The 19,239-nt window shown below is 39.9% G+C and overlaps 2 protein-coding genes across 4 annotated transcripts in view; one reads left to right on the forward strand and one right to left on the reverse strand.

Annotated features, from left to right (window-relative positions):
* LRRC34 (leucine rich repeat containing 34) lies at positions 1–17,388 on the reverse strand. Of its 3 annotated transcripts, none has more exons than XM_039337618.1 (11): positions 17,283–17,388; positions 12,987–13,108; positions 10,536–10,657; positions 9,959–10,023; positions 9,125–9,208; positions 7,649–7,777; positions 7,367–7,462; positions 6,688–6,842; positions 4,452–4,607; positions 2,907–3,033; positions 1–601 (listed from the first exon to the last, which is right to left on the reverse strand). In XM_039337618.1, exons 1-11 carry the CDS (start codon positions 17,355–17,357, stop codon positions 398–400), a joined length of 1,335 nt encoding a protein of 444 aa, XP_039193552.1. In that variant the 5' UTR covers positions 17,358–17,388; the 3' UTR covers positions 1–397. The 3 variants fall into 3 exon arrangements, with proteins under 3 accessions (XP_039193552.1, XP_039193561.1, XP_039193571.1); XM_039337627.1 differs by lacking the exon at positions 17,283–17,388 and adding an exon at positions 14,686–14,775; XM_039337637.1 differs by lacking the exon at positions 17,283–17,388 and adding an exon at positions 13,197–13,337.
* Positions 16,783–19,239, forward strand: part of LRRIQ4 (leucine rich repeats and IQ motif containing 4) — an 11,582-nt gene continuing 9,125 nt past the window's right edge. The window contains exon 1 of the mRNA XM_039337580.1: positions 16,783–16,911. Within this exon, the coding sequence (XP_039193514.1) occupies positions 16,805–16,911 (107 nt within the window). The 5' untranslated portion in view covers positions 16,783–16,804. The remainder of the gene's footprint in view (positions 16,912–19,239) is intronic.

Raw genomic sequence — 19,239 nt, forward strand, 5'->3', positions numbered from 1 at the left:
TTGTTTGTCTTCTCACTTTTAATAAAATGCATTAACTTACAATTATGTTAATGTAATTTATTGAAATATCCTAAAGATTTTAACATTGGACTCGTATTACACATGCGCTATTAGATTCACTCAGCTGGGTTTATGTCCAAGAAATCCACTTGAGAGTTTAAATCATATAAAAACCATATTTATGATAATTACAACATACACACAAATACAAAAGCTACAGAATAAATGCTTTCAAGCAGATTAGCTATTGCTGGATTGAGACACAACTATTGATATAAATCAGATTCCCAGCATTGATTGTTGTGATTATGGTACAAACACCTGAAAAAGTGCTCACATGTGTTAATGCAAGGCACACATGAAAACACTCCTGAAAAGAAGGGGGGGAGAATTATATTCATAAATATTCTGTAACAGGATTTATTGCTAAAGATGCGTTTTCATTTTTGTTATCTGGTTCTCCATAACTTGGTGTCCAGTAGTAATGCCGCTTAAGGCCATGGGAGACTTCTGCAAGATATATACGTCCATCCACTTCATATGGCTCAACATCTGTTCCGGTTGGCTTCAAACGGCCACTTTGAAGCAATTCTGCAAATGCCTGAAAAACACAATATATGAAGTTGACCACTTTTGCAACAAATAGTGGCACAGGAATACTTTCAGTAAGAAAATAAAATGAAGAATGCAGCATACAGTATATGGCCACGAAACATGTGGATGTAGTGGAATGCAGCATACAGTATATGGCTACAAAACGTGGATATAGTGGGTAGAAAGAAAAATCTTGAGGGACAAGTGGAAGACTGCCACAAAGACAGTGGTCAAATGAAAGTAGAATATACTGTAGAACATAATAGGTTGGAAGGGATCTTGGAGGTCTTCTAGTCCAACCTCCTGCTCAAGCAAGAAACTATACTATTCTAGACACATAGTTGTCCAGTCTCTTGAAAAACTCCACTAATGGAGCACCCACAACTTTTGGAGGTAAGCCTTATTAATTTCTCGTTAGTTTTTCTTTTAATGATCTTCCACATGTTACTTCTTGTCTTGCTCTCAGACTCTTTTGAAGAATAATACAACCTCTTCATCTCTATGACAGCCCCTCAAGTATTGAAAGATAGTTATCATGTCACCTCTAGTCCTCTTTGACTAGACATACCAGTTCTCTCAGCCATTCATCCTACTGTTAGCCTCCACCCCCTAAACTTTGTTCTCAACATTCATTCTAGGGTCTCAATGTCTTTTTTGTATCATGGTGATCCAGGGCAGAACTGTAACCTGAGAAAACATCAGGTTGACTCTCCTTAATTCTCACAAAAATAAGGAGGGAAGAAGCGCACTCAGACTTGCAAAATTTTGTTATACATAAAAGTAGTTTTGGCCTGTATGACTTTGGTTTCCTACTCTGAAGGGCTGCTAGTGGTAGGGAACTGAACCCTTCTTCCACACCATGTCTGCCTGGTCATCTCAAATCAAGACCATCACCTTAGATGCTTTTCCAGCCCAGGACAAATGGACATTGCAGAAAGAATCAATGAGTAAGTGCAGATATTGTGCTGTTTTCTCTGCATTGAAACCAGATTTACACCAACACCACTGCTGATAGGAGTGTTCCAATATCTCAGGGGCTGCCACAAAGAAGAGGGTGTCAAGCTATTTTCCAAGGCACCTGAAGGCAGGACAAGAAGCAACGGGTGGAAACTAAGCAAGGAGAGAAGCAACCTAGAACTAAGGAGAAACTTTCTGACAGTTAGAACAATTAACCAGAGGAACAACCTGCCTCCAGAAGCGGTGAATACTCCAACACTGGAGGTTTTTAAGAAGAGACTGGACAGCCATTTGTCTGAAATGGTATAGGGTTTCCTGCCTGAGCAGGGGGTTGGACTAGATGACCTCCAAGTCCCTTCCAACTTTACTATTATTATTATTATAAGCTCACTCACTTGCAATCCTGTCTGCCCTTTCCTTAAAAAAAGATAATGATTATCTTATTAATTGACAATAATGTCACCTGTTGGAAATAGATGGAATAATAGAACAAAATGCAGAAGATAATCCCTACTGGGGGCATTATACTATCCATATTTTGGCAGATTAGAGATAAAGGAAGAAGAGAAAGGAGAAGACAAGGTATGAAAGGAAGATGATTGCCAGAAAACATATCTGATTGTCATATGCTGGGCTACATTTCAGTGCAAGAGTTCAAAAAGTTTTTTTTTAAAAAAAATAGGTTTCTTATCAGGTGAGTAGAGCTTCTCCCCCTGGGCAAAATTATAAAAACAGGGTTAGAATGGTGGGAAACACCCACTAAGCAATATTTTATTATAACCCTCTTATTTAAAAATATCTGTCTGCATTATATGCAACAAGAGGAGAAAAAGAAAAGAGGGCCACCATATATATATATATATACACACAAAGAGAACCAATCTATGTTTCATCACTCAGTTACTGTCTTAAATGACAATTGTTGGCTTGGTTGTTTAATTTCCCATTTTTCATATTATTAAATACTGACTTAAATGAGTTTCTTTAATATAAAAAATGGGAAACACGGAAGTGAGCAAATGTCATTTAAAAGTTGTAAACCGTTCTTCCCATGGGGCTGCTTGGACTGAAATGCACATTGAGAAAGCCTCAATGGCTGTGTTCAGACAGCTCCTTCACCCAAAGAAGCACAACCTGGGTTTATGCAATGTGTGAACCCAATCTATTGCCCAAATGTCAGTTGTCACCAGAAAGGGGGACAAGATGTTTGGCTTTAAGTAAGTAACAGGTGGCAACACCATCCTTTCTCTGCAAGGGGCTGGAAGATGGAATTGCTTTACAAGTGATGAAGATGACTGTTACGAAGGACAACTAGTTCATTATATCTTAAGAAACCTCTGAGTAGAAAGGCATACCACACAAGCAGCTTCATCAAGTTTGTTTCCCCAGATGTAGATGTACGAAAGGACAGGGTTTGTTTTCATGGCATCGGAAAGTGCCACCAGTCCTGGTCCAGATATATTGTTGTACGTCACTGCTAGCCTAAGAAAAGGATATAAAGCAGAAAACAAAGTTTTGGAGCAAAGTTGACCAGCCTTGGCCTTTTTTAAACTTCATGAGAAAATATCTGTATATTAGGTGCAACTTTGTTCTCCACCTTTAATCACATCTTCTACCATTATCCAGAGCCACAAAGTCCATCTTGCTTTCTATCCCTTTTTACACATGACAGAGTTTATGTCTCTAATCCACCTCCTGGTGCTAATTTCTCCTTTGTTTGATGATTAGGAACTACCTGGAAAATGTTACTTTCAATTTTCCTTAGGGCTTCTTATCTATGCTCTGATATCTGAGAGCAGGGGTCTTCAAACTTGGCCCTTTTATGACTTGTGGACTTCAATTCCCAGAATTCCTCAGCCAGGCATGCTGGCTGAGGAATTCTGGGAGTTGAAGTCCACAAGTCATAAAAGGGCCAAGTTTGAAGACTCCTGTCTTAAAGTTATGGATGAACCAGACCTCTATGACTTTCAGCAAACCATGGCTAAAAAAATGATCGCCTAAATCAGTGGTTTTCAACCTTTTTAATGCCGCAACCCCCCAACCGGTCGTAAGTTGAGGACTACTCAACCGGTCGTAAGTCGAGGACTACTCAACTGGTGCAGCACCGTTTGCAGAATGGGACTTTTGGCGGGCTCAGCAGGGCAGAAACAGCCTGGACAGTTCCTATTGGCTTTTGAAAGCCAATGGAATTAGACTCTATTCAAGAGAGTCTATTCTATTGGCTTTCAAAAGCCAATAGAATAAAAGGGAGTAGCACAGCTAAGGAAAAGGGGGGAAAAAATGGCGGACTGCGTTGTTTGGCAACCCCTGTGAAATGGTCGTTCGACCCCAAATGGGGTCCCGACCCACAGGTTGAGAACCATTGACCTAAATGGACATATGAAAAGCTACATCACAGACCCAGGTATCAGCACACTGAAGAGTGATTACAGGCAAATAAAATAAGCTGGGAAAGATTTTGACACTAGGAGACTTAAGCTGTTCCACTAGCAGTAGTCATGCAGATTCAGATGGGTTCGATTTTGTTTGGAGTTTAATTTCGTTCAATTATGTTGAAAGAAACTTGAAACAACCCACTTAATTTCTCATCCTAATCACAAAAGTAGACAGATACTTTGCCATGCAAAGTACTTATCTAAACCCAATAAAAGTGGTTATGGGCATGATTTTTAGGACCTGATTTTTAGGACCATAGCAAACAATGAACACAATAGTCAAATATGCTGAAATATTTTTGATGTTAAAACATTTTAACAGAGCATTCTAAGTGTAGCTATTGTGCTTCCAATAACGGAACAATTTCCCCAATTTTTAAATTTGTTTCATTCAGATCTGCAGTTTTCAATACTCTGGTTTTATCACACCCAAATGTCTAGGAATAAAAGTTTTTGTATACTAACGCTTGGAGGGTCCGATTATGTGTAGCAAGTGCGTCACTCAGGTAGAAAGCACCATCATCTTCTATCCTGTTAAAATTAAGATCTACAATCTCAAGCGTGCTGTTTTGTTTTAATAGCTGTCCTAGAAACTTCATACCATCTCGGCTAATTTTGTTACTGAAAAGAGATAAACATAAATATTCATTTTAAAAGAATGAATTGTGTTCCAGAGGAGGAATTGTATTGCAGTCCACAAAGGTTAATACTATAATGTACTCTTACACAATCAATGGTTGTTTCCTAAATAACACATACTGGCAATTAATGCTTTAATGCCATGTTGTATTATAGAATTGCCCTCCTTTCCTGCAAATTGTTCAGAAAGGCTGGGAAAGATGTCAAGTGCATGTGTATTTATTTATGAACATGCTGAGTTATATGATTTAACTTCCATTGATTTCTTTGGGGCTTCTCTAGGTAGGTGGGACTGCACCTCAAATATTGTGCCAATTCTGGCACCATCCTTTAGGAATAATACTGAGATACTGGAGTATGTCTCGAAAACAACCAAGATGTTTGAAGGCCTGGAGAAAAGGTTTTTAAGAAGTGATTGTGGGTATGGTTTGGAAAAGGAAAACTATAAGAAGACATGATAACTGTTTTTAAGCATTTGATGGACTGTCATGAAGATGAGGCAGAATTGTCCACCATTGCATCACAAGCCAGGGTAAGAAACAATAAGTTTAAATTACAAAGAAGTAGAGCTCTATTGGATATTAGGAAGAATTTCTTAAAGGTAAGAGCTGCTCAAGAATGAAACTTCAGGAATTAGTGGTTCCTCCTTCACTGGAGGGGTTTAAATAGAAACCAGTCATCCATTCTCATGGTGGAGTTCTGTAGAAGGAGGAGAGTTGGAATGAATCAGTGTTTCCCAAACTTGATGATTTTGGTGTACATAGACTTGAGCTCCCATAACTTTCGTCCACTACCCATGCTGACTTCAGAATTCTGAGACTTGAGGTTCAGACACCTGGGAATGGCCAAAACACTGGAAATAGATGATCTCCTAGATCAGGGGTAGGCAACCTTGGCTCTTTTATGACTCGTGGATTTCAACTCCCAGAATTCCTGAGCCAGCTGTGTCCACGAGTCATAAAAGAGCCAAGGTTGCCTATCCCTGTCCTAGATCTTTCCAACCATTTCATTTTATATTTCTACTCAAAAGTGAATCTCACTGTCATTAGTTGGCTTTATTCCTAGGAAATGGGATACAAAATCACAACCTTCATCTGCACCTGAATTTGGGAATAAAACTTGAAATCCACAACATAACTTTAACTATTATCCAATATTAATATTTCTTTTCTAACACAGTTGTTCAAAATGAATACTGTTGAAAACCAGAATTTTACAAAGTGTTAATTGCATCCATTTCAGTAGAATTTGCCATCATGTCCCAAATATCATAGTTCTCGAAATGTATGCACCCACATGCTACATTGGACATTCAAAAAATCTCAACATACCTAAAACCTGTTAAGTTAGAGAAGCTGGGTTTAATGCAATAGAAGTGCAATTGTTTATCTCTACCTCCATACAAAGGGGGAATATCAGCAAGCTTGAGAAGAAGGATGAACAACAACTAGGGGGCAAAAATTTTCAGAATTACCAAATAGTGTTAAAAAAGAAGCCCTGTTACTAAAATGCAGCCCTTAATCCCTAAAGCAGTGATGGCGAACCTTTTAGAGACCGAGTGCCCAAACTGCAACCCAAAACCCACTTATGTATCATCAGGTGCCGGGTGACCATGGCCCATTGGGTGGGTGTGACCCATTAGTGCGGTGGTAACGGCAGACTGGGTGGGACTAAAAAGTTCAATCAATCAATTCCAACTTTGAGAGATCTTTTTTTTCCTGTGAGAAGTTGAAATTGATTTATTGATTGACCTTTTTTTTTTGCACATGGCAGTGGAGGCCTAAAGCGAAAAGATTTTATAAAATCCAGGCCTAGGACTGGAGCGATGGTGCATGTGCCCACAGAAAGGGCTCTGCGTGCCACCTTTGGCATGTGTGCCATAGGTTCACCATCACGGCCCTAAAGGAATTAATAAAAATGGAAAATAAGTGAGAAAGCAAACTGAAATATATGGAAATCTATAGAGAAGCATTCTACATTACAGCTAGTTGCTATGGGCCTGAGTGTTTTTATTTTAATGCTATTCTAACAAAGCAATGTGTATTGTTCAAGGCTCTCTTACCAGCTGAGATCAAGATATCGGAGGGTGTTATTGTCATACAAGGCATCACACAGACGTTCAATCCCAAAATTCTTCATTCCATGTTTACATAAATGCAATTCCACCAAGGTGCAGTTGACTTTCAGCATGGAAGCTATGTGGACAGTGGTTTCTTCCTGAAGTTCCATATTATTAGATTACATTTTGAATCTATTCCAGGTAGCAATAGCAACAGCACTTAGACTTATATAGTGCTTCACAGGGCTTTACAGCCCTCTCTAAGCGGTTTACAGAGTCAGCATATTCCCCCTACAATCCGGATCTTCATTTTACCAACCTCAGAAGGATGGAAGGCTGAGTGAACCTTGAGCCCATCAGGATCGAACTGCTGGCAACTGGCAGAGTTAGCCTGCCATATTGCATTCTAACCATTGCACCATCATGGCTCCTAACAGCAGCCTTCCCCAACCTGGTGTCTTCCAAGTGTGAGGAGGGGAGATATGTTAAAATAGGTTTCATCTGGCTTTGGCTAGTGTAGATTCAAAATGCAAGGAAACTTGACGTTGCCTAAGATTTTTGTTCATATTTATAATTGTTACCATGCATTCTTCCCTGGGGGGAAGGAAATCAACTTAACTTAAATTTAGGGGCGTTTTCATGACCATGTGTCATTGCTACTAAAACTGCCCAGCATACTCACTTCTTCACTGTACAGAATTGGCCTGTTGAGATTTAAAGCTTTAATTGACTCATTGTGATTCAAAACAGTTGCCAAAGCTATCATGCTCTGCGTACCCTGAAAATAAAAAATAACAAATCCAGAAAAAGCCAACTCAGTTCCACAGTCAACAATTAAATTTGTTTTATATTCTGTTCAAAACCTTAATGGCAGATCTTTGTTGGCTTTGTACTGTAAACATGGCTGAGTTATGTTTTTCTTTTTTGACAAGTCTCTCAAATAATTTTGTTTTAACTTACTTACCAGGTCGCAGTCTGCAAAATCTAACTTCTGTATTGTGTTGTTGACCTGCATCATGGCTGCAAAATACATTCCTCCTTTATTTTCAATCTTGTTGCCTGTCATTCTTAAGTAACGCAGAGTGTCATTCCTCTAGAAGGAAAACTTCAGTTATTTCTTTGCAACAGTTTAATTCGGCCTTTCTCCATCTGGCACCTTCCAAAATCCCTCGCCCGCATGGCTATTTTCCAATCTTTTGCATCTGCTACAACTTGAAGGTTCATAATTCCCACAGGGCAGCTTAAATATTTTAGCCTCACCCTCCTGGGTGATGTCAGGCCGAGGAGGGACTGGTGTTATTCCTGATATTCTAAATTAGGGTTTTTCAATCTTAATTAATTTGCAATTTTAAGATGTGTGGAGAACTTCAGTTCCCAGAATTCCTCAACCAACATGCATTCTGGGAGTTGAAGTCCGCACATCCTTCAAGGATGTTTGTCAAGGTTGAGAAACATTGTTCTATATATATTTGGAAACTTAGGCTTTTTTCTAAAGTCATTTAATTGCCATTAAGATGGGGAGGGGGGGGGGAAGCAAGTCATCATGGGAATGACTTGCCTCCAGAAGTTGTGGGTGCTCCAACCCTGGAGGTTTTTAAGAAGAGATTGGACAACCATTTGTCTGAAATGGTATATAGGGTCTCCTGCTTGAGTAGGAGATTGGACTAGAAGACCTCAAAGGTCCTTTCCAAATCAGTTATACTGTTACTACTGTTAATGCTTTATATTGTTGTTTTTTTACAGTGTTTTAAGCCACCTAGAGTCACCTGATGGCAGAATGGGTGGCACATAAACTGTGTTTGCATGTGTGAAGCAGCCTCCCTTGAAGCATTGAAGCAGAAAGACCTGGGCAGGTCATATACCTAAAGGCATCTTGTTAACACTGTACCTCCCTGTGTCCTTAGTGATAATTTTTCATTTGGATTCAGTTCTAGATTTTTTTGTTGTTGTTGTTGTTAATTGCGAAGTCGTGTCCGACCCATCGCAACCTATGAACAACGTTCCTCCAGGTCTTCCTGTCCTCTACCATCTTCTGGAGTCCATTTAAGTTCACACCTACTGCTTCAGTGACTCCATCTAGCCATCTCATTCTCTGTCGTCCCCTTCTTCTTCTTCTATTGCCCTCAATCTTTCCCATCTGGATTTTTACCCTCTAGCAAAGAATTAAGCAAAGAAAGAACTCAGCATCTGCCATTTGAGTGATAGTCTCCCTCTGCCTAAAGCAGGGTTGGGAAACTATGGCCCTTTTCCCACCTTTTCCCCACCTCTGGACTAAGAGCTGTTCCTGCACAGAGACTGTAATAAGACTGAATCCACTCTTCTCCCCGACTGTCTAGTTTGAACCCACCAAGTCAAAGACTTTACATCTCAATGTGTCTTGCTCCAAATGGGAAGCTAACACAGCTTTCTGTGCCATTCTCCCAAACGGATCCACACTTACATGCATTGCTTTAGCTATGAATTCTGCTCCAATGATACCAATGTCATTAAACATCAAATTGAGGTACAGCAGGGTCCGATTATCCTACAATACAAGGACATGGAGCGTGTTGCTAATGTGGTCTTCCATGGGTCACTTTCATACACACACCCGCCAAAGATTGGTTTCCTTATGATGAATGCACATTCCAGTTTCGTCTGTAGACCAACACTTGCAACACGTTGGCTGAGAGTTAGGACCTAACAGTTACATGGCTCCATGCAATCTCCCAACTCAGGTACAGATTTGTGCAGGATTTCTGCAACCATGTGACATCTGAGCACTCTGTAGGTTACTCTGTTGATCGCTCCATTTAAATCAAGCTCCACGCCACACCTCTAAATGACATAGGAGCATTCGATGACAGAAATAGCTTGGGGACTCACACAGGCTGCCTAAAGCCTGCAAGCCATTTCCTGGAATTCTCCTTCAACACAAAAGTAGTATTAGAGGTAGTCCTTGACTTACCATTCATTTAGCCACCATTTGATATGTCAACAGCATTTGACTTACTTAAAGTGACATACAACCCTCATGTGATCAAAATTCAGGCAACTATGCTGCTTAGCAACAGAAATCCTAGTCTTAATTGTGCTAATAAATCGAGGACTACCTAAACTAGGCTGGCCCAATCTCATCTACAACCCTCTGTAGCGATGTTGGGTTTATGAATTCTAGAATTTCCACCCTGCAAAGAAAGACTGAGAGTTTAAATTGCAGCAGACATGTAGGGCAAATGCAATTCAAGCCCAAGAATTTCAAGGAGCAGGGATTTTTAATCTGCTCAATAGATACCTGAAGGAAAGCAGCAATGTTGACTGCGCCAGCGTCAGTTAAGAGATTATATCTCAGGTCCAGCCCTGAAAGAACCAAAGGATGCAGAAATGAATAGATGGTTGTTGTAATCTCTTTTGTAACAACACCTTAACAGTTCCCATCACCCCATTGGCTTTCTCTAACTGCAACATTCATTCATGAAGCCTAGTCTTGCCTTATTCCAAGACCTAATCTGAATGTTACACAGGATGGAAAGTGGGATTTAACAATGGTTGCACTCTCTGATTGTGCTTTTTTGACCTAACCGGGAAATCTCTATGGAGATTCTCATTCATCCAGGGCAGGGTTGGTCCCAGAGATGCTTTGATTGTAAAGGCAACTGGATATTCTGATTTTTATTTCAGACATTTCACTTCTCACCCAAGAATCTTTTTCAGTTCTATGAAACTGAAAAATCAGAATGTCCACTTGCCCTTAAAATAAAAGCCACCTTTGAAATAAACAGAAAAATCTAAACTTCAAATCTTCCTTCAGTTATACCATCTGATTCTAGAGGCGCCCCTTTAAAGTATTAAATTAAAATAAGGAAACATACCTGTAAGAAACACATTGTTCATAAAGACAGATGCAAGGATTTGAAAATCGGAATCGGTCACTTTCTCTACAGGTACCAAGCGGTTATTCCCAGCTATTTTAACCGTTATTCTTTTGGCCAACCTGTGATAACACAAACAGAAGCTTTTTTTGTTGCTGCTCTTTCGTTTTATGTCATACTAATTAAAGGGGAGGTTTAAATATTTTTCATGGATTTGCAGAGAGTCCTCTTTCTCTTTCCTTGAGAGGAAAAAGATATTCATAATCTGAAATGCATCCAGGTGGATGGATTTTTAAAAATTATCTACAAGTCTCACTTGATTTGCTCTAAGGTACATGGTATCATGATGCAATCTCCCCTTGTCCTTAACATCAGCAGTGCAGTAGATACTTTTTAGCATTCAGGGAGCTTGTTCCAGTATTTCATGCATAGTATCTCAGTAATTTTATTGCTTTGGCAAGAAGGCAGAAAAGCTGTCTTATTGTGTCACAGGATTAGTTCATCTAGCCCAGAATTATCAGTCATTTGGCAAGGTGCACCTTGGGTTTTAGGCAGATTCCCCCTTTCACCCATCCTTAATAAGAACAGAGATTGAACCAGGTATTCTCTGCAGGAAAACCCTGAGTTTTACCACTGAAGAATAACTTGTTCAGCATTATCCCCAGCTGGGCTGCAGAGATTTCATATCGAAGGCGCCTCTGGCTCTTTTTTATCATAATCACAATCACCATCATCATCATCAAGTTGGAAGGGACCTTGAAGGTCATCTAGTCCAATCCCCCGCTCAGGTAGGAAACCCTATACCATTTCAGACAAATGGTTGTCCAATCTCTTCTTAAAAACTTCCAGTGTTGGAGCATTCACAACTTCTGGAGGCAAATTGTTCCACTGATTAATTGTTCTAACTGTCAGGAAATTTCTCCTTAGTTCTAGGTTGCTTCTCTCTTTGATTAGTTTTCATCCGTTGCTTCTTGTTTTGCCTCCAGGTGCTTTGGAGAATAGCTTGATTCCCTCTTCTATGTGGCACCCCTGAGATATTGGAACATGCTATCATGTCCCCTCTCATCCTTCTCTTCATTAGACTAGACATACCCAATTCCAGCAACCGTTCTTTGTCCAGGCCCCTAATCAACTTTGTTGCTCTTCTCTGTATTCTTTCTAGAGTCTCAACATCTTTTTTACATCGTGGTGACCAAAACTGGATGCAGTATTCCAAGTGTGGCCTTATCAAGGCATTTTAAAGTGGTATTAACACTTCATGTGATCTTGATTCTATCCCTCTGTTAATGCAGCCTAGCACTGTGTTGGCTTTTTGGCAGCTGCAGCACACTGCTGGCTCATATTTAAGTGATTGTCCACTAGGACTCCGAGATCCCTCTCACAGTTGCTACTATTGAGCAAGGTACCATCTATACTATACCTATACATTTGATTTTTCTTGCCTAAATGTAGAACCTTACTTTTTTCACCATTGAATTTCATTCCATTAGATAGTGCCCAATGTTCAAGTCTGTCAAGATCCTTCTGTATCTTAAGCCTTTTCAAAGGTCCATTGCTATAATTCCAAGCCAATTGCGTGCTTTGCAACATAGAGGCAATTCTACATTAAACTACAGCATTCTGTTATTGGACAAGTAATTGTACATGTCTCCTTCAATTTCCAGACTCTCACAATTTTCTTATGACTTTGCCAATAAATTTTGGGAGCAATACCAAACAAAGATCTCAACAATCTCATCAGTAGTACTTGGGAAAATCTGAGACATCTCCGTTGGGAACTGGAGGCTAAAGTTGCTTAACCTTCCTCAGTACTACCTCATTGCACAATATGAATACATAAAGACACATCCGCATAAAGGTAATCCTCAACTTAGAACCGAAATTACGGTTCTAAGTCATGACAATCATAAGTCGAGGCACCCATGTGGTCGACCCAATTTTAAAACTTTTTCTGTGGCAGTCGTAAAGGGACTGCAGCTATCTTTAAGTGGACATGGTGGTCAATGCATTCTTAGTGATTTTTGCAAAACAAATATCATCGATTACATAACGGTGACTGTGAAAGACGGCAGCCAGTTGTAAAGGCAAATGCCCCAAATGCAGTCATGTGAGTGTAGGGGGTGTTGCTCTTAGAACTTTGGAACCAGATCATGAGTACCTTTGGGCAGGGGGAGTCCCTCCCAACAGTTGTCAAGTGTCTAATCCAGGGGTCTGCAATTTTGACAACTTTAAGAGTTGTGGACTTCAGCTCCCAGAATTCTGGGAGCTGAAGTCCACAAGTTTTAAAGTTGTCAAGGTTGCAGACCCCTGGTTTAGTCATTAAGCAAGGACTAACTGTATCAGTACTGAAGCTTGCAGAATCCAGATTTTCCTGCTGCTAAATCATAGCTTTCAAAAACATGCCAGGAATATTTAATGAGTTACTGCCTTAGTTTTATTAGGTTGCCTTACTCTTCATCATGGAGTCTCACTTCTCGGAGAATGCATTTTATGAATAGGTTCACAGGTTGTTTTAGTTCTCTGCAGGTTTCAGAATATTGTTGATCCAGGCTCATGCATCCTAGCATGTTGGTCTAAAATGGAAGGGAAATGAGGAAGAAAAAGTTACCAGCTCTATAGCATCTATGAAAAAAAGCATCATCATCATGTACAGAGACTCACAAGAAAACCTCAGTTGATTCTGGGAATACGTTTATGGAATCGTCCCACAAATTGGAAGGAGCTGATAGCAGCCGTGGTGCAGATACTGTTATGTTTCTGACAGATGAAAGTCTTCAAAGAACTTCAAGGCATTGTTTACCTTAAATAATCTTTATTTGAGAAGCACAGCATTGGCACTAACACAGGCAAAGCCAAAAACTGGATTCCCCTTCCCTGAGCACATAGTATCAAAGCACAATTCCCTCCTCCAATTAACTGTCATAAATCACATTCTCCAATTAGTTTGAAATGCAGGCTCTCCCTCCAGTTTTCCAGCCCAATTCTTATCATCTCTTCTTTCATTAACCTTGGTTCTCACATCAAGTCCAATATTATTATGTCTATCTAAACTCTCATGCACATTCCTCTCCCCCCCCCCCTCAGATCATCTAACTCTAAAACTAAAATATAAGAAGGAAATGGTTGCATCTCTAACTGTTGTCAAAGCAAAAACATCCAGTGTTAGCAGTGTTGACAGATACATTTGGCCTCTGGAGACCAGACCGGATCCCACCATCCAGGAAGCTAAATTTCTCAAACTTGGTAACGTGAAGATATGTGGACATCAATCGCTGGCTGGGAAATTCTGGGAATTTAAGATCCCACGTGTCTTAATGTTACCAAATTTGAAACATTTCTCTAAACAATCACTTGGAAAAAAAGGAAATGGGAGTACAGGTAGTCCTCAACTTACAACAATTGAGCCCTAAATTTCTGTTGCTAAACGAGAGTTATTAAGGGAGAAGTGCCCCATTTTATGACCTTTCTTGCCACAGTTGTTAAGTAACACACAGCAGCTGCTAAAGTTAGTAACATGTTGTTATGTGAATCTGACCTCCCCATTGGCTTTGCTTGTCAGAAGGTTGCAAAAGGTAGACTATATGACCCCAGGACACTACAGCCATCATAAATATGAGTCAATGGCCAAGCAGCTGAATTTTGATCACATGACCATAGGGATGCTGCAGTGGTCATAAGTATGAAAAATGGTCCTAAGCAGTGGTGGGATTCAGCAGGTTCGCACCACTTCAGTAGAACCGGTAGCTAATTTTTTGTTACCCAGGCCCAGAATGGACTTCCAGAAGCGGCATTCACATAGAGAACTGGTTGTTCACATATTTGAATCCCACCACTGGTCCTAAGTCACTTTTTCAATGCCACTGTAACTTCGAACGGTCACTAAACGAAATCTTGTAAGTCAAGGACTATCTGTATGAAGGTAGTACTGGCACAGGGGCCCAATGTGAGCCTTTGGGACACCCTGACTACCGATGCTCACATGAATATCTTTTCTTCTAATTTCTAAAGGCCCATATATGTGGGCATTCTCAGGGTTACAAATGTTCATTTGACAACCGCGAGGCATATTTCCGAATATACGACTACGAGAGGAGAGCATGAAATAGAGAGGGAGAGCCATGTCATGCAGTTCTAGCATCCTGGAGCTTGCCTTTACGCTGCCTTCTTCCTTCCGTGGCTGCGAAGCGATCCTTGCAAAGATCCGGCTGCTTGAGAGAAACACGCGCTCCCCGGACTGCGGTTGCTATGGCGACCCCACAAGCTTTTCGAAATTAGCATGCGCCGCCTCCCTTTCTTCCCGCCCCTTCTCACGTTGCAGCTGTCTGAGATTTGGCAGGGCTGCGATTGGAGGCCCTTCCTTGAGAAGCGACCGAAGATGCCCTTGCTTGCCAGTGGTTTGTTAGGAAAAAAAATAGGAGGAGGAAAGAGCAGTGCTTTGAACACCCGCATGAAAAACGCGGGGTATTAATAATCAATAAATCAATCGTCTTGTCCTGCCTTTTAACTCTTGCGAGGGCTAGTGGTGGGCCTTGGAATTCGATCCACTTGCTCCCACTGAAGCTCAGCCTTAGCTGTGTGACAAAATGTCGAACTTCTTTCCTTGCCTAGTTAAGTACATCTAAACAGGGTCTTCAAACTTGGCCCTTTTATGACTTGTGGACTTCAACTCCCAGAATTCCTCAGCCAGGCACGCTGGCTGAGGAATTCTGGAAGTTGAAGTCCACAAGTCATAAAAGGGCCAAGTTTGAAGGCCCCTGATCTAAACTCAATGACTTCCATATCTTAGCACCATATGGAAATATGTATGCATTGTCCCTTCTCCTTTTGCATAGTTTTTGATCAGACTCCCACAATAGCCCACTAAATTCTGGAGAAAAAAAGAAAAGAAATTTCCTTTCAGTTGAGGTTGACTCCAAGTGACTTCATAGATATCTATGGAGTTTTCTTGGCAAATAAAAGGTTGGCCTTCTGGAGTAGGCTTTCATTTCCCAATCTGGACTGCAGCTCTGCAATGTCCCTCAAGCAAGTCTGATTCTAGCTATTTGTGTGATCATCTGAGGTTGGCCATCTAAGCCAAGGCCTCACGGAGAAAAGCTAAAAGTTGAGAGTCCTCAGGTTGAGAGTTCTCACTAAATGGCTGTCTCACCTCCTTTTTAAGATCTCCAGAAAGAATATTTTCCCTTTTTAGATACTAATTCAATTAATGTAGTCTGAGGGCACTTCTACCAAGGATATGGATCTGCTCATTGCTCATTGTTTTAATCAAAATTGAGCTCAGCTTATTTATTTCTATGTCAACTACCTGTACAACTCAATGTAATCTATTTTGCAGGATAAAGTTTTGGAGATTCACCATGCTTTCAGATGAGCTATTTCTTCATTGCCAGCAACTTCTACCAATTTCTGCATTCCAGCTCCTTGGCAATTTCCATTCCTCACAGTTTGCCAAACTACCATAGGATCATTGTTACACAGGATATTGGTAGAGTCTGAAGACAGAATACCCTTCCTTCCTTCCTTCCTTCCTTCCTTCCTTCCTTCCTTCCTTCCTTCCTTCCTTCCTTCCTTCCTTCCTTCGAATGTTGTGTCAAGAGACCCCTGTTTTTGTGATCTTCTCTGATAGTTGTGAAGAAATATTTGTCTGTTTGTCAAGAATTCTCTGCTTCTGCAGAGCAGAAGCTTTCTGTGAACTCATTCTCAAAACTAAGCCACCTATTACTAGAACAGTAAACTAGTACTAGATCAAAGCAAAGTAGAGGGAATTTGCAACACATTGAAAACATCACTTTAGCCCTTTATTAAAAGGAAAGAACCACAAGAACTGACCATTGATCATAGTATAAATAGAGCTCGCATTTGATATATAGCAGTTGTTGGAATTCTTTTGTAATGGCTTCATAGTTTTACTATAATGTGCTTATCTGTATCTTTGAATCCTGGAAAATATATTTTTGCAGCATTTTGTCTTACAAGCTGAGAGAACCTGGCAATTGCCAGCATAATTTTAAATTTTGAAGTTTTTGCAAAAATCTATTGGAAAATCAGCAAGCAGTCATCTGGATCATTTTCTTTGCTCATTACATTTATATGTAGATATTTCCTATTGGCTAAACCACAGTGACAGCAGCTAAAATCACATTAATGTATGTCATGATTTCTTTTTGTTTTGTAATAATTAGAGGATACACAAGAAGCTTAAGAAAAGCAGTAAGCCAAGCAGCTATCTGCTTTTTATTGGCTCTACTTCTACAGAGAAATAACAAGAATTTATGAACATGACCAGTGCTTCAGAGGGAAGTATCTCTCTGAGTACAAATAGATCTTCAGAACTGATTGAATCTAAAATAGCAGCCTACAGGAAAGCTCGATCAACAGAGTAAGAATTTTGGTAGCTATTAATATTTTTCAACCATTCCTTACCTAACTGTAATTTTGTTGGCTTTCCATACAGATGCGAATCCAGATTTAATTCTTGCTTTATGCTATCAGCTTATTGAAAAAAATCTTGTTAATGCTTGGATAGGAGGTGATAGGAGAGGCACATCCTAATCTGGTAATATGCACCAATGCTTCCAATGCTACCTGTCCGTTTCTCAGCATAATTGTACTGTTATAAACCACCTTAGGAATGGTTTTGCTCTAGGTCTGGGTTTCTGTATATCAGCTTAAGAAAGCTGACGTTTAAATAATTGAGTATATGCAAAGTTCTTTCGAGCTACTGGCTTTATTTCCACCATTTTTCTGTACCTTGGAAGCTGAGGTTGACTCTGACATGGAACTGTCCATGGGGGAACTTAGTTGAGTTGAGGTTGAGGCGATCATGTTTTTTATTTCTACCTCCTTAATATCAGTTTCTGCCTATCCAGTCCTTAGCATGAATGTCAACCGTTACGGAATAGTTTATGACATCAGTGGTACACCAGCGAATCAGATTCAATCTTTATTTGAAAAAGGCAAGCGTCCCAGAATCTGGCAGTTGTGTCAGGAAGCAAGTGGAAACTTACAGGGATTAAAAACAATTACTGTTCCTATTTCCAGAAAAAAAAGTTTTCCTCTTTTATGCCATTTTGTCATACTAATTGACTCAATTCAGCCCAGTTATGTATGGTCCCACATGTGCATTATCAAATAAAACTCTGGGCTATTGTTTCTAACTATTTTTCTGAAAATTTGAAACAATACTTTGCAACAGTGTTTTTCAACCTTGACAACTTTCAGATCAGTGGACTTCAATTCCCAGAATTCTCCAACCAGCATGAAGTAACCACAACAACTTCATGAATAGGCCAAAGCATTCTTTTATTGTCAAACACCTCTTTACAAGAACCTCGCCAGATTGACTGCCTTCCCTTGGAAAATGGCAGAAACAGACTTAAGGGTTTGATCTCATGTGTGTCCTCCCTTGAAAAAAGTTCTTTTCCCTCACCCTAGAGGGGCCCCCCTCTCCTTCAACCAGTGGTTTCATCCTACTGGCTAAGGAATTCTGGGAATTGAAGTCCACAGATTTTAAAAGTTGCTAAGGTTGAGAATCACTACTTTGCTGTGTTAGCACTCAAGGTTGGTTGCTAATTCTCTGAGAGTTTGAGAGTCATCTAGTTCATTTGGGAGTTTATCTGTACCCCTAGGATCAGAGCTAACGACCTCAGAGGCTAATGACCAGATGACTGTTAAGAATATAAATCCATCCATTCCCCATCATTCAGGCAGAACTGAAGAAGCTTCTTGGATGAGAAGTGAAACATTTTCAAGGAAAAGAACAAAAAAGTCCAATTGCCTTTGAACAGCACCTTTGGGATTATACTATATACTTCCCTCCATAGAAAACCTAGAAATCATTAACATTTTAACTTTATTCTGTTCAGAGGAGCAGAAGTATATATAGTAAGATAACAATAAGCAACATTCTGTGTTTTGGTATCAAACTACAACTGAAAGCAAAGCAAAGACCCATTGCAGAAGGTTTTAAGCATAATCTGCTCCAAATATTTGAAATATGTTACTTTCCTTTTTACATGGGAAGCAGTAATTTCTTCTATTGTGAGTAGCGGAGCATAAATTTGCGGTTGTCTGGAAGGGGAAAAATGTCTTCCTCATTAAGCAAAATATGTCAACGATTCTTACACATCTCATTCTTTATATGATACACAGAATATAAAAAATTGGTTCAAAACTTTTTATAAAATCTCTTTAGTTGGTTACTAGATTCATTAATTACACCTCCTCTGTAGAATGGAGTAATACAACATTTTAGCTACAGGTAATCCTTTATTACAGGGGTGTCAAACTCAATTTCACTGATGGTTTTAATTACTATTTCTCTTGGTGGATTTTCTAGAAAGTAGCAAAACACACATACCCTTAAAAAAATTAAATGTACTTGGAACAGAATTTCAGCTTGACTCCACATTGGCACTATTTTATAAATCTTCTTGGAAATTTGATTTAGAAAAATGTATCTATTTTCTATAGTCATATATTAACAACATTTACATTTCCAACTGGTTACTATTTTACAAGGAATATGTATGTCTATTATTAATTACATGTATAGCAGGGGTGTCAAACTCAATTTCACTGAGGGCCGCATCAGCATTGCGGTTGCCCTTGGGTGGCTGGGTGGGTGTGGCCAAAGTGGATGCAGCCTATTGGGTAGGCGTGGCCAGTTCTACATTTGTGTCAAGGATGCCTGTGGGGGCCTGGGCAG

Source organism: Crotalus tigris, unplaced genomic scaffold (assembly GCF_016545835.1).
Source record: "Crotalus tigris isolate CLP2741 ecotype Arizona unplaced genomic scaffold, ASM1654583v1 scf7180000017549.6302385, whole genome shotgun sequence".
NCBI lineage: Eukaryota > Metazoa > Chordata > Lepidosauria > Squamata > Viperidae > Crotalus > Crotalus tigris.

What these genes read in the sequence shown, in the direction of transcription:
- LRRC34 (XM_039337618.1), bottom strand. Translation starts at nt 17,357, where the DNA reads ATGATCGCCTCAACCTCAACTCAACTAAGTTCCCCCATGGACAGTTCC. An exon ending in GAACAATGTGTTTCTTACAG is followed by an intron (nt 10,024 to 10,535) that starts GTATGTTTCCTT and finishes TGGTTCTTTCAG; the next exon opens with GGCTGGACCTGAGATATAAT. An exon ending in TCATAGCTAAAGCAATGCAT is followed by an intron (nt 7,778 to 9,124) that starts GTAAGTGTGGAT and finishes TTTTCCTTCTAG; the next exon opens with AGGAATGACACTCTGCGTTA.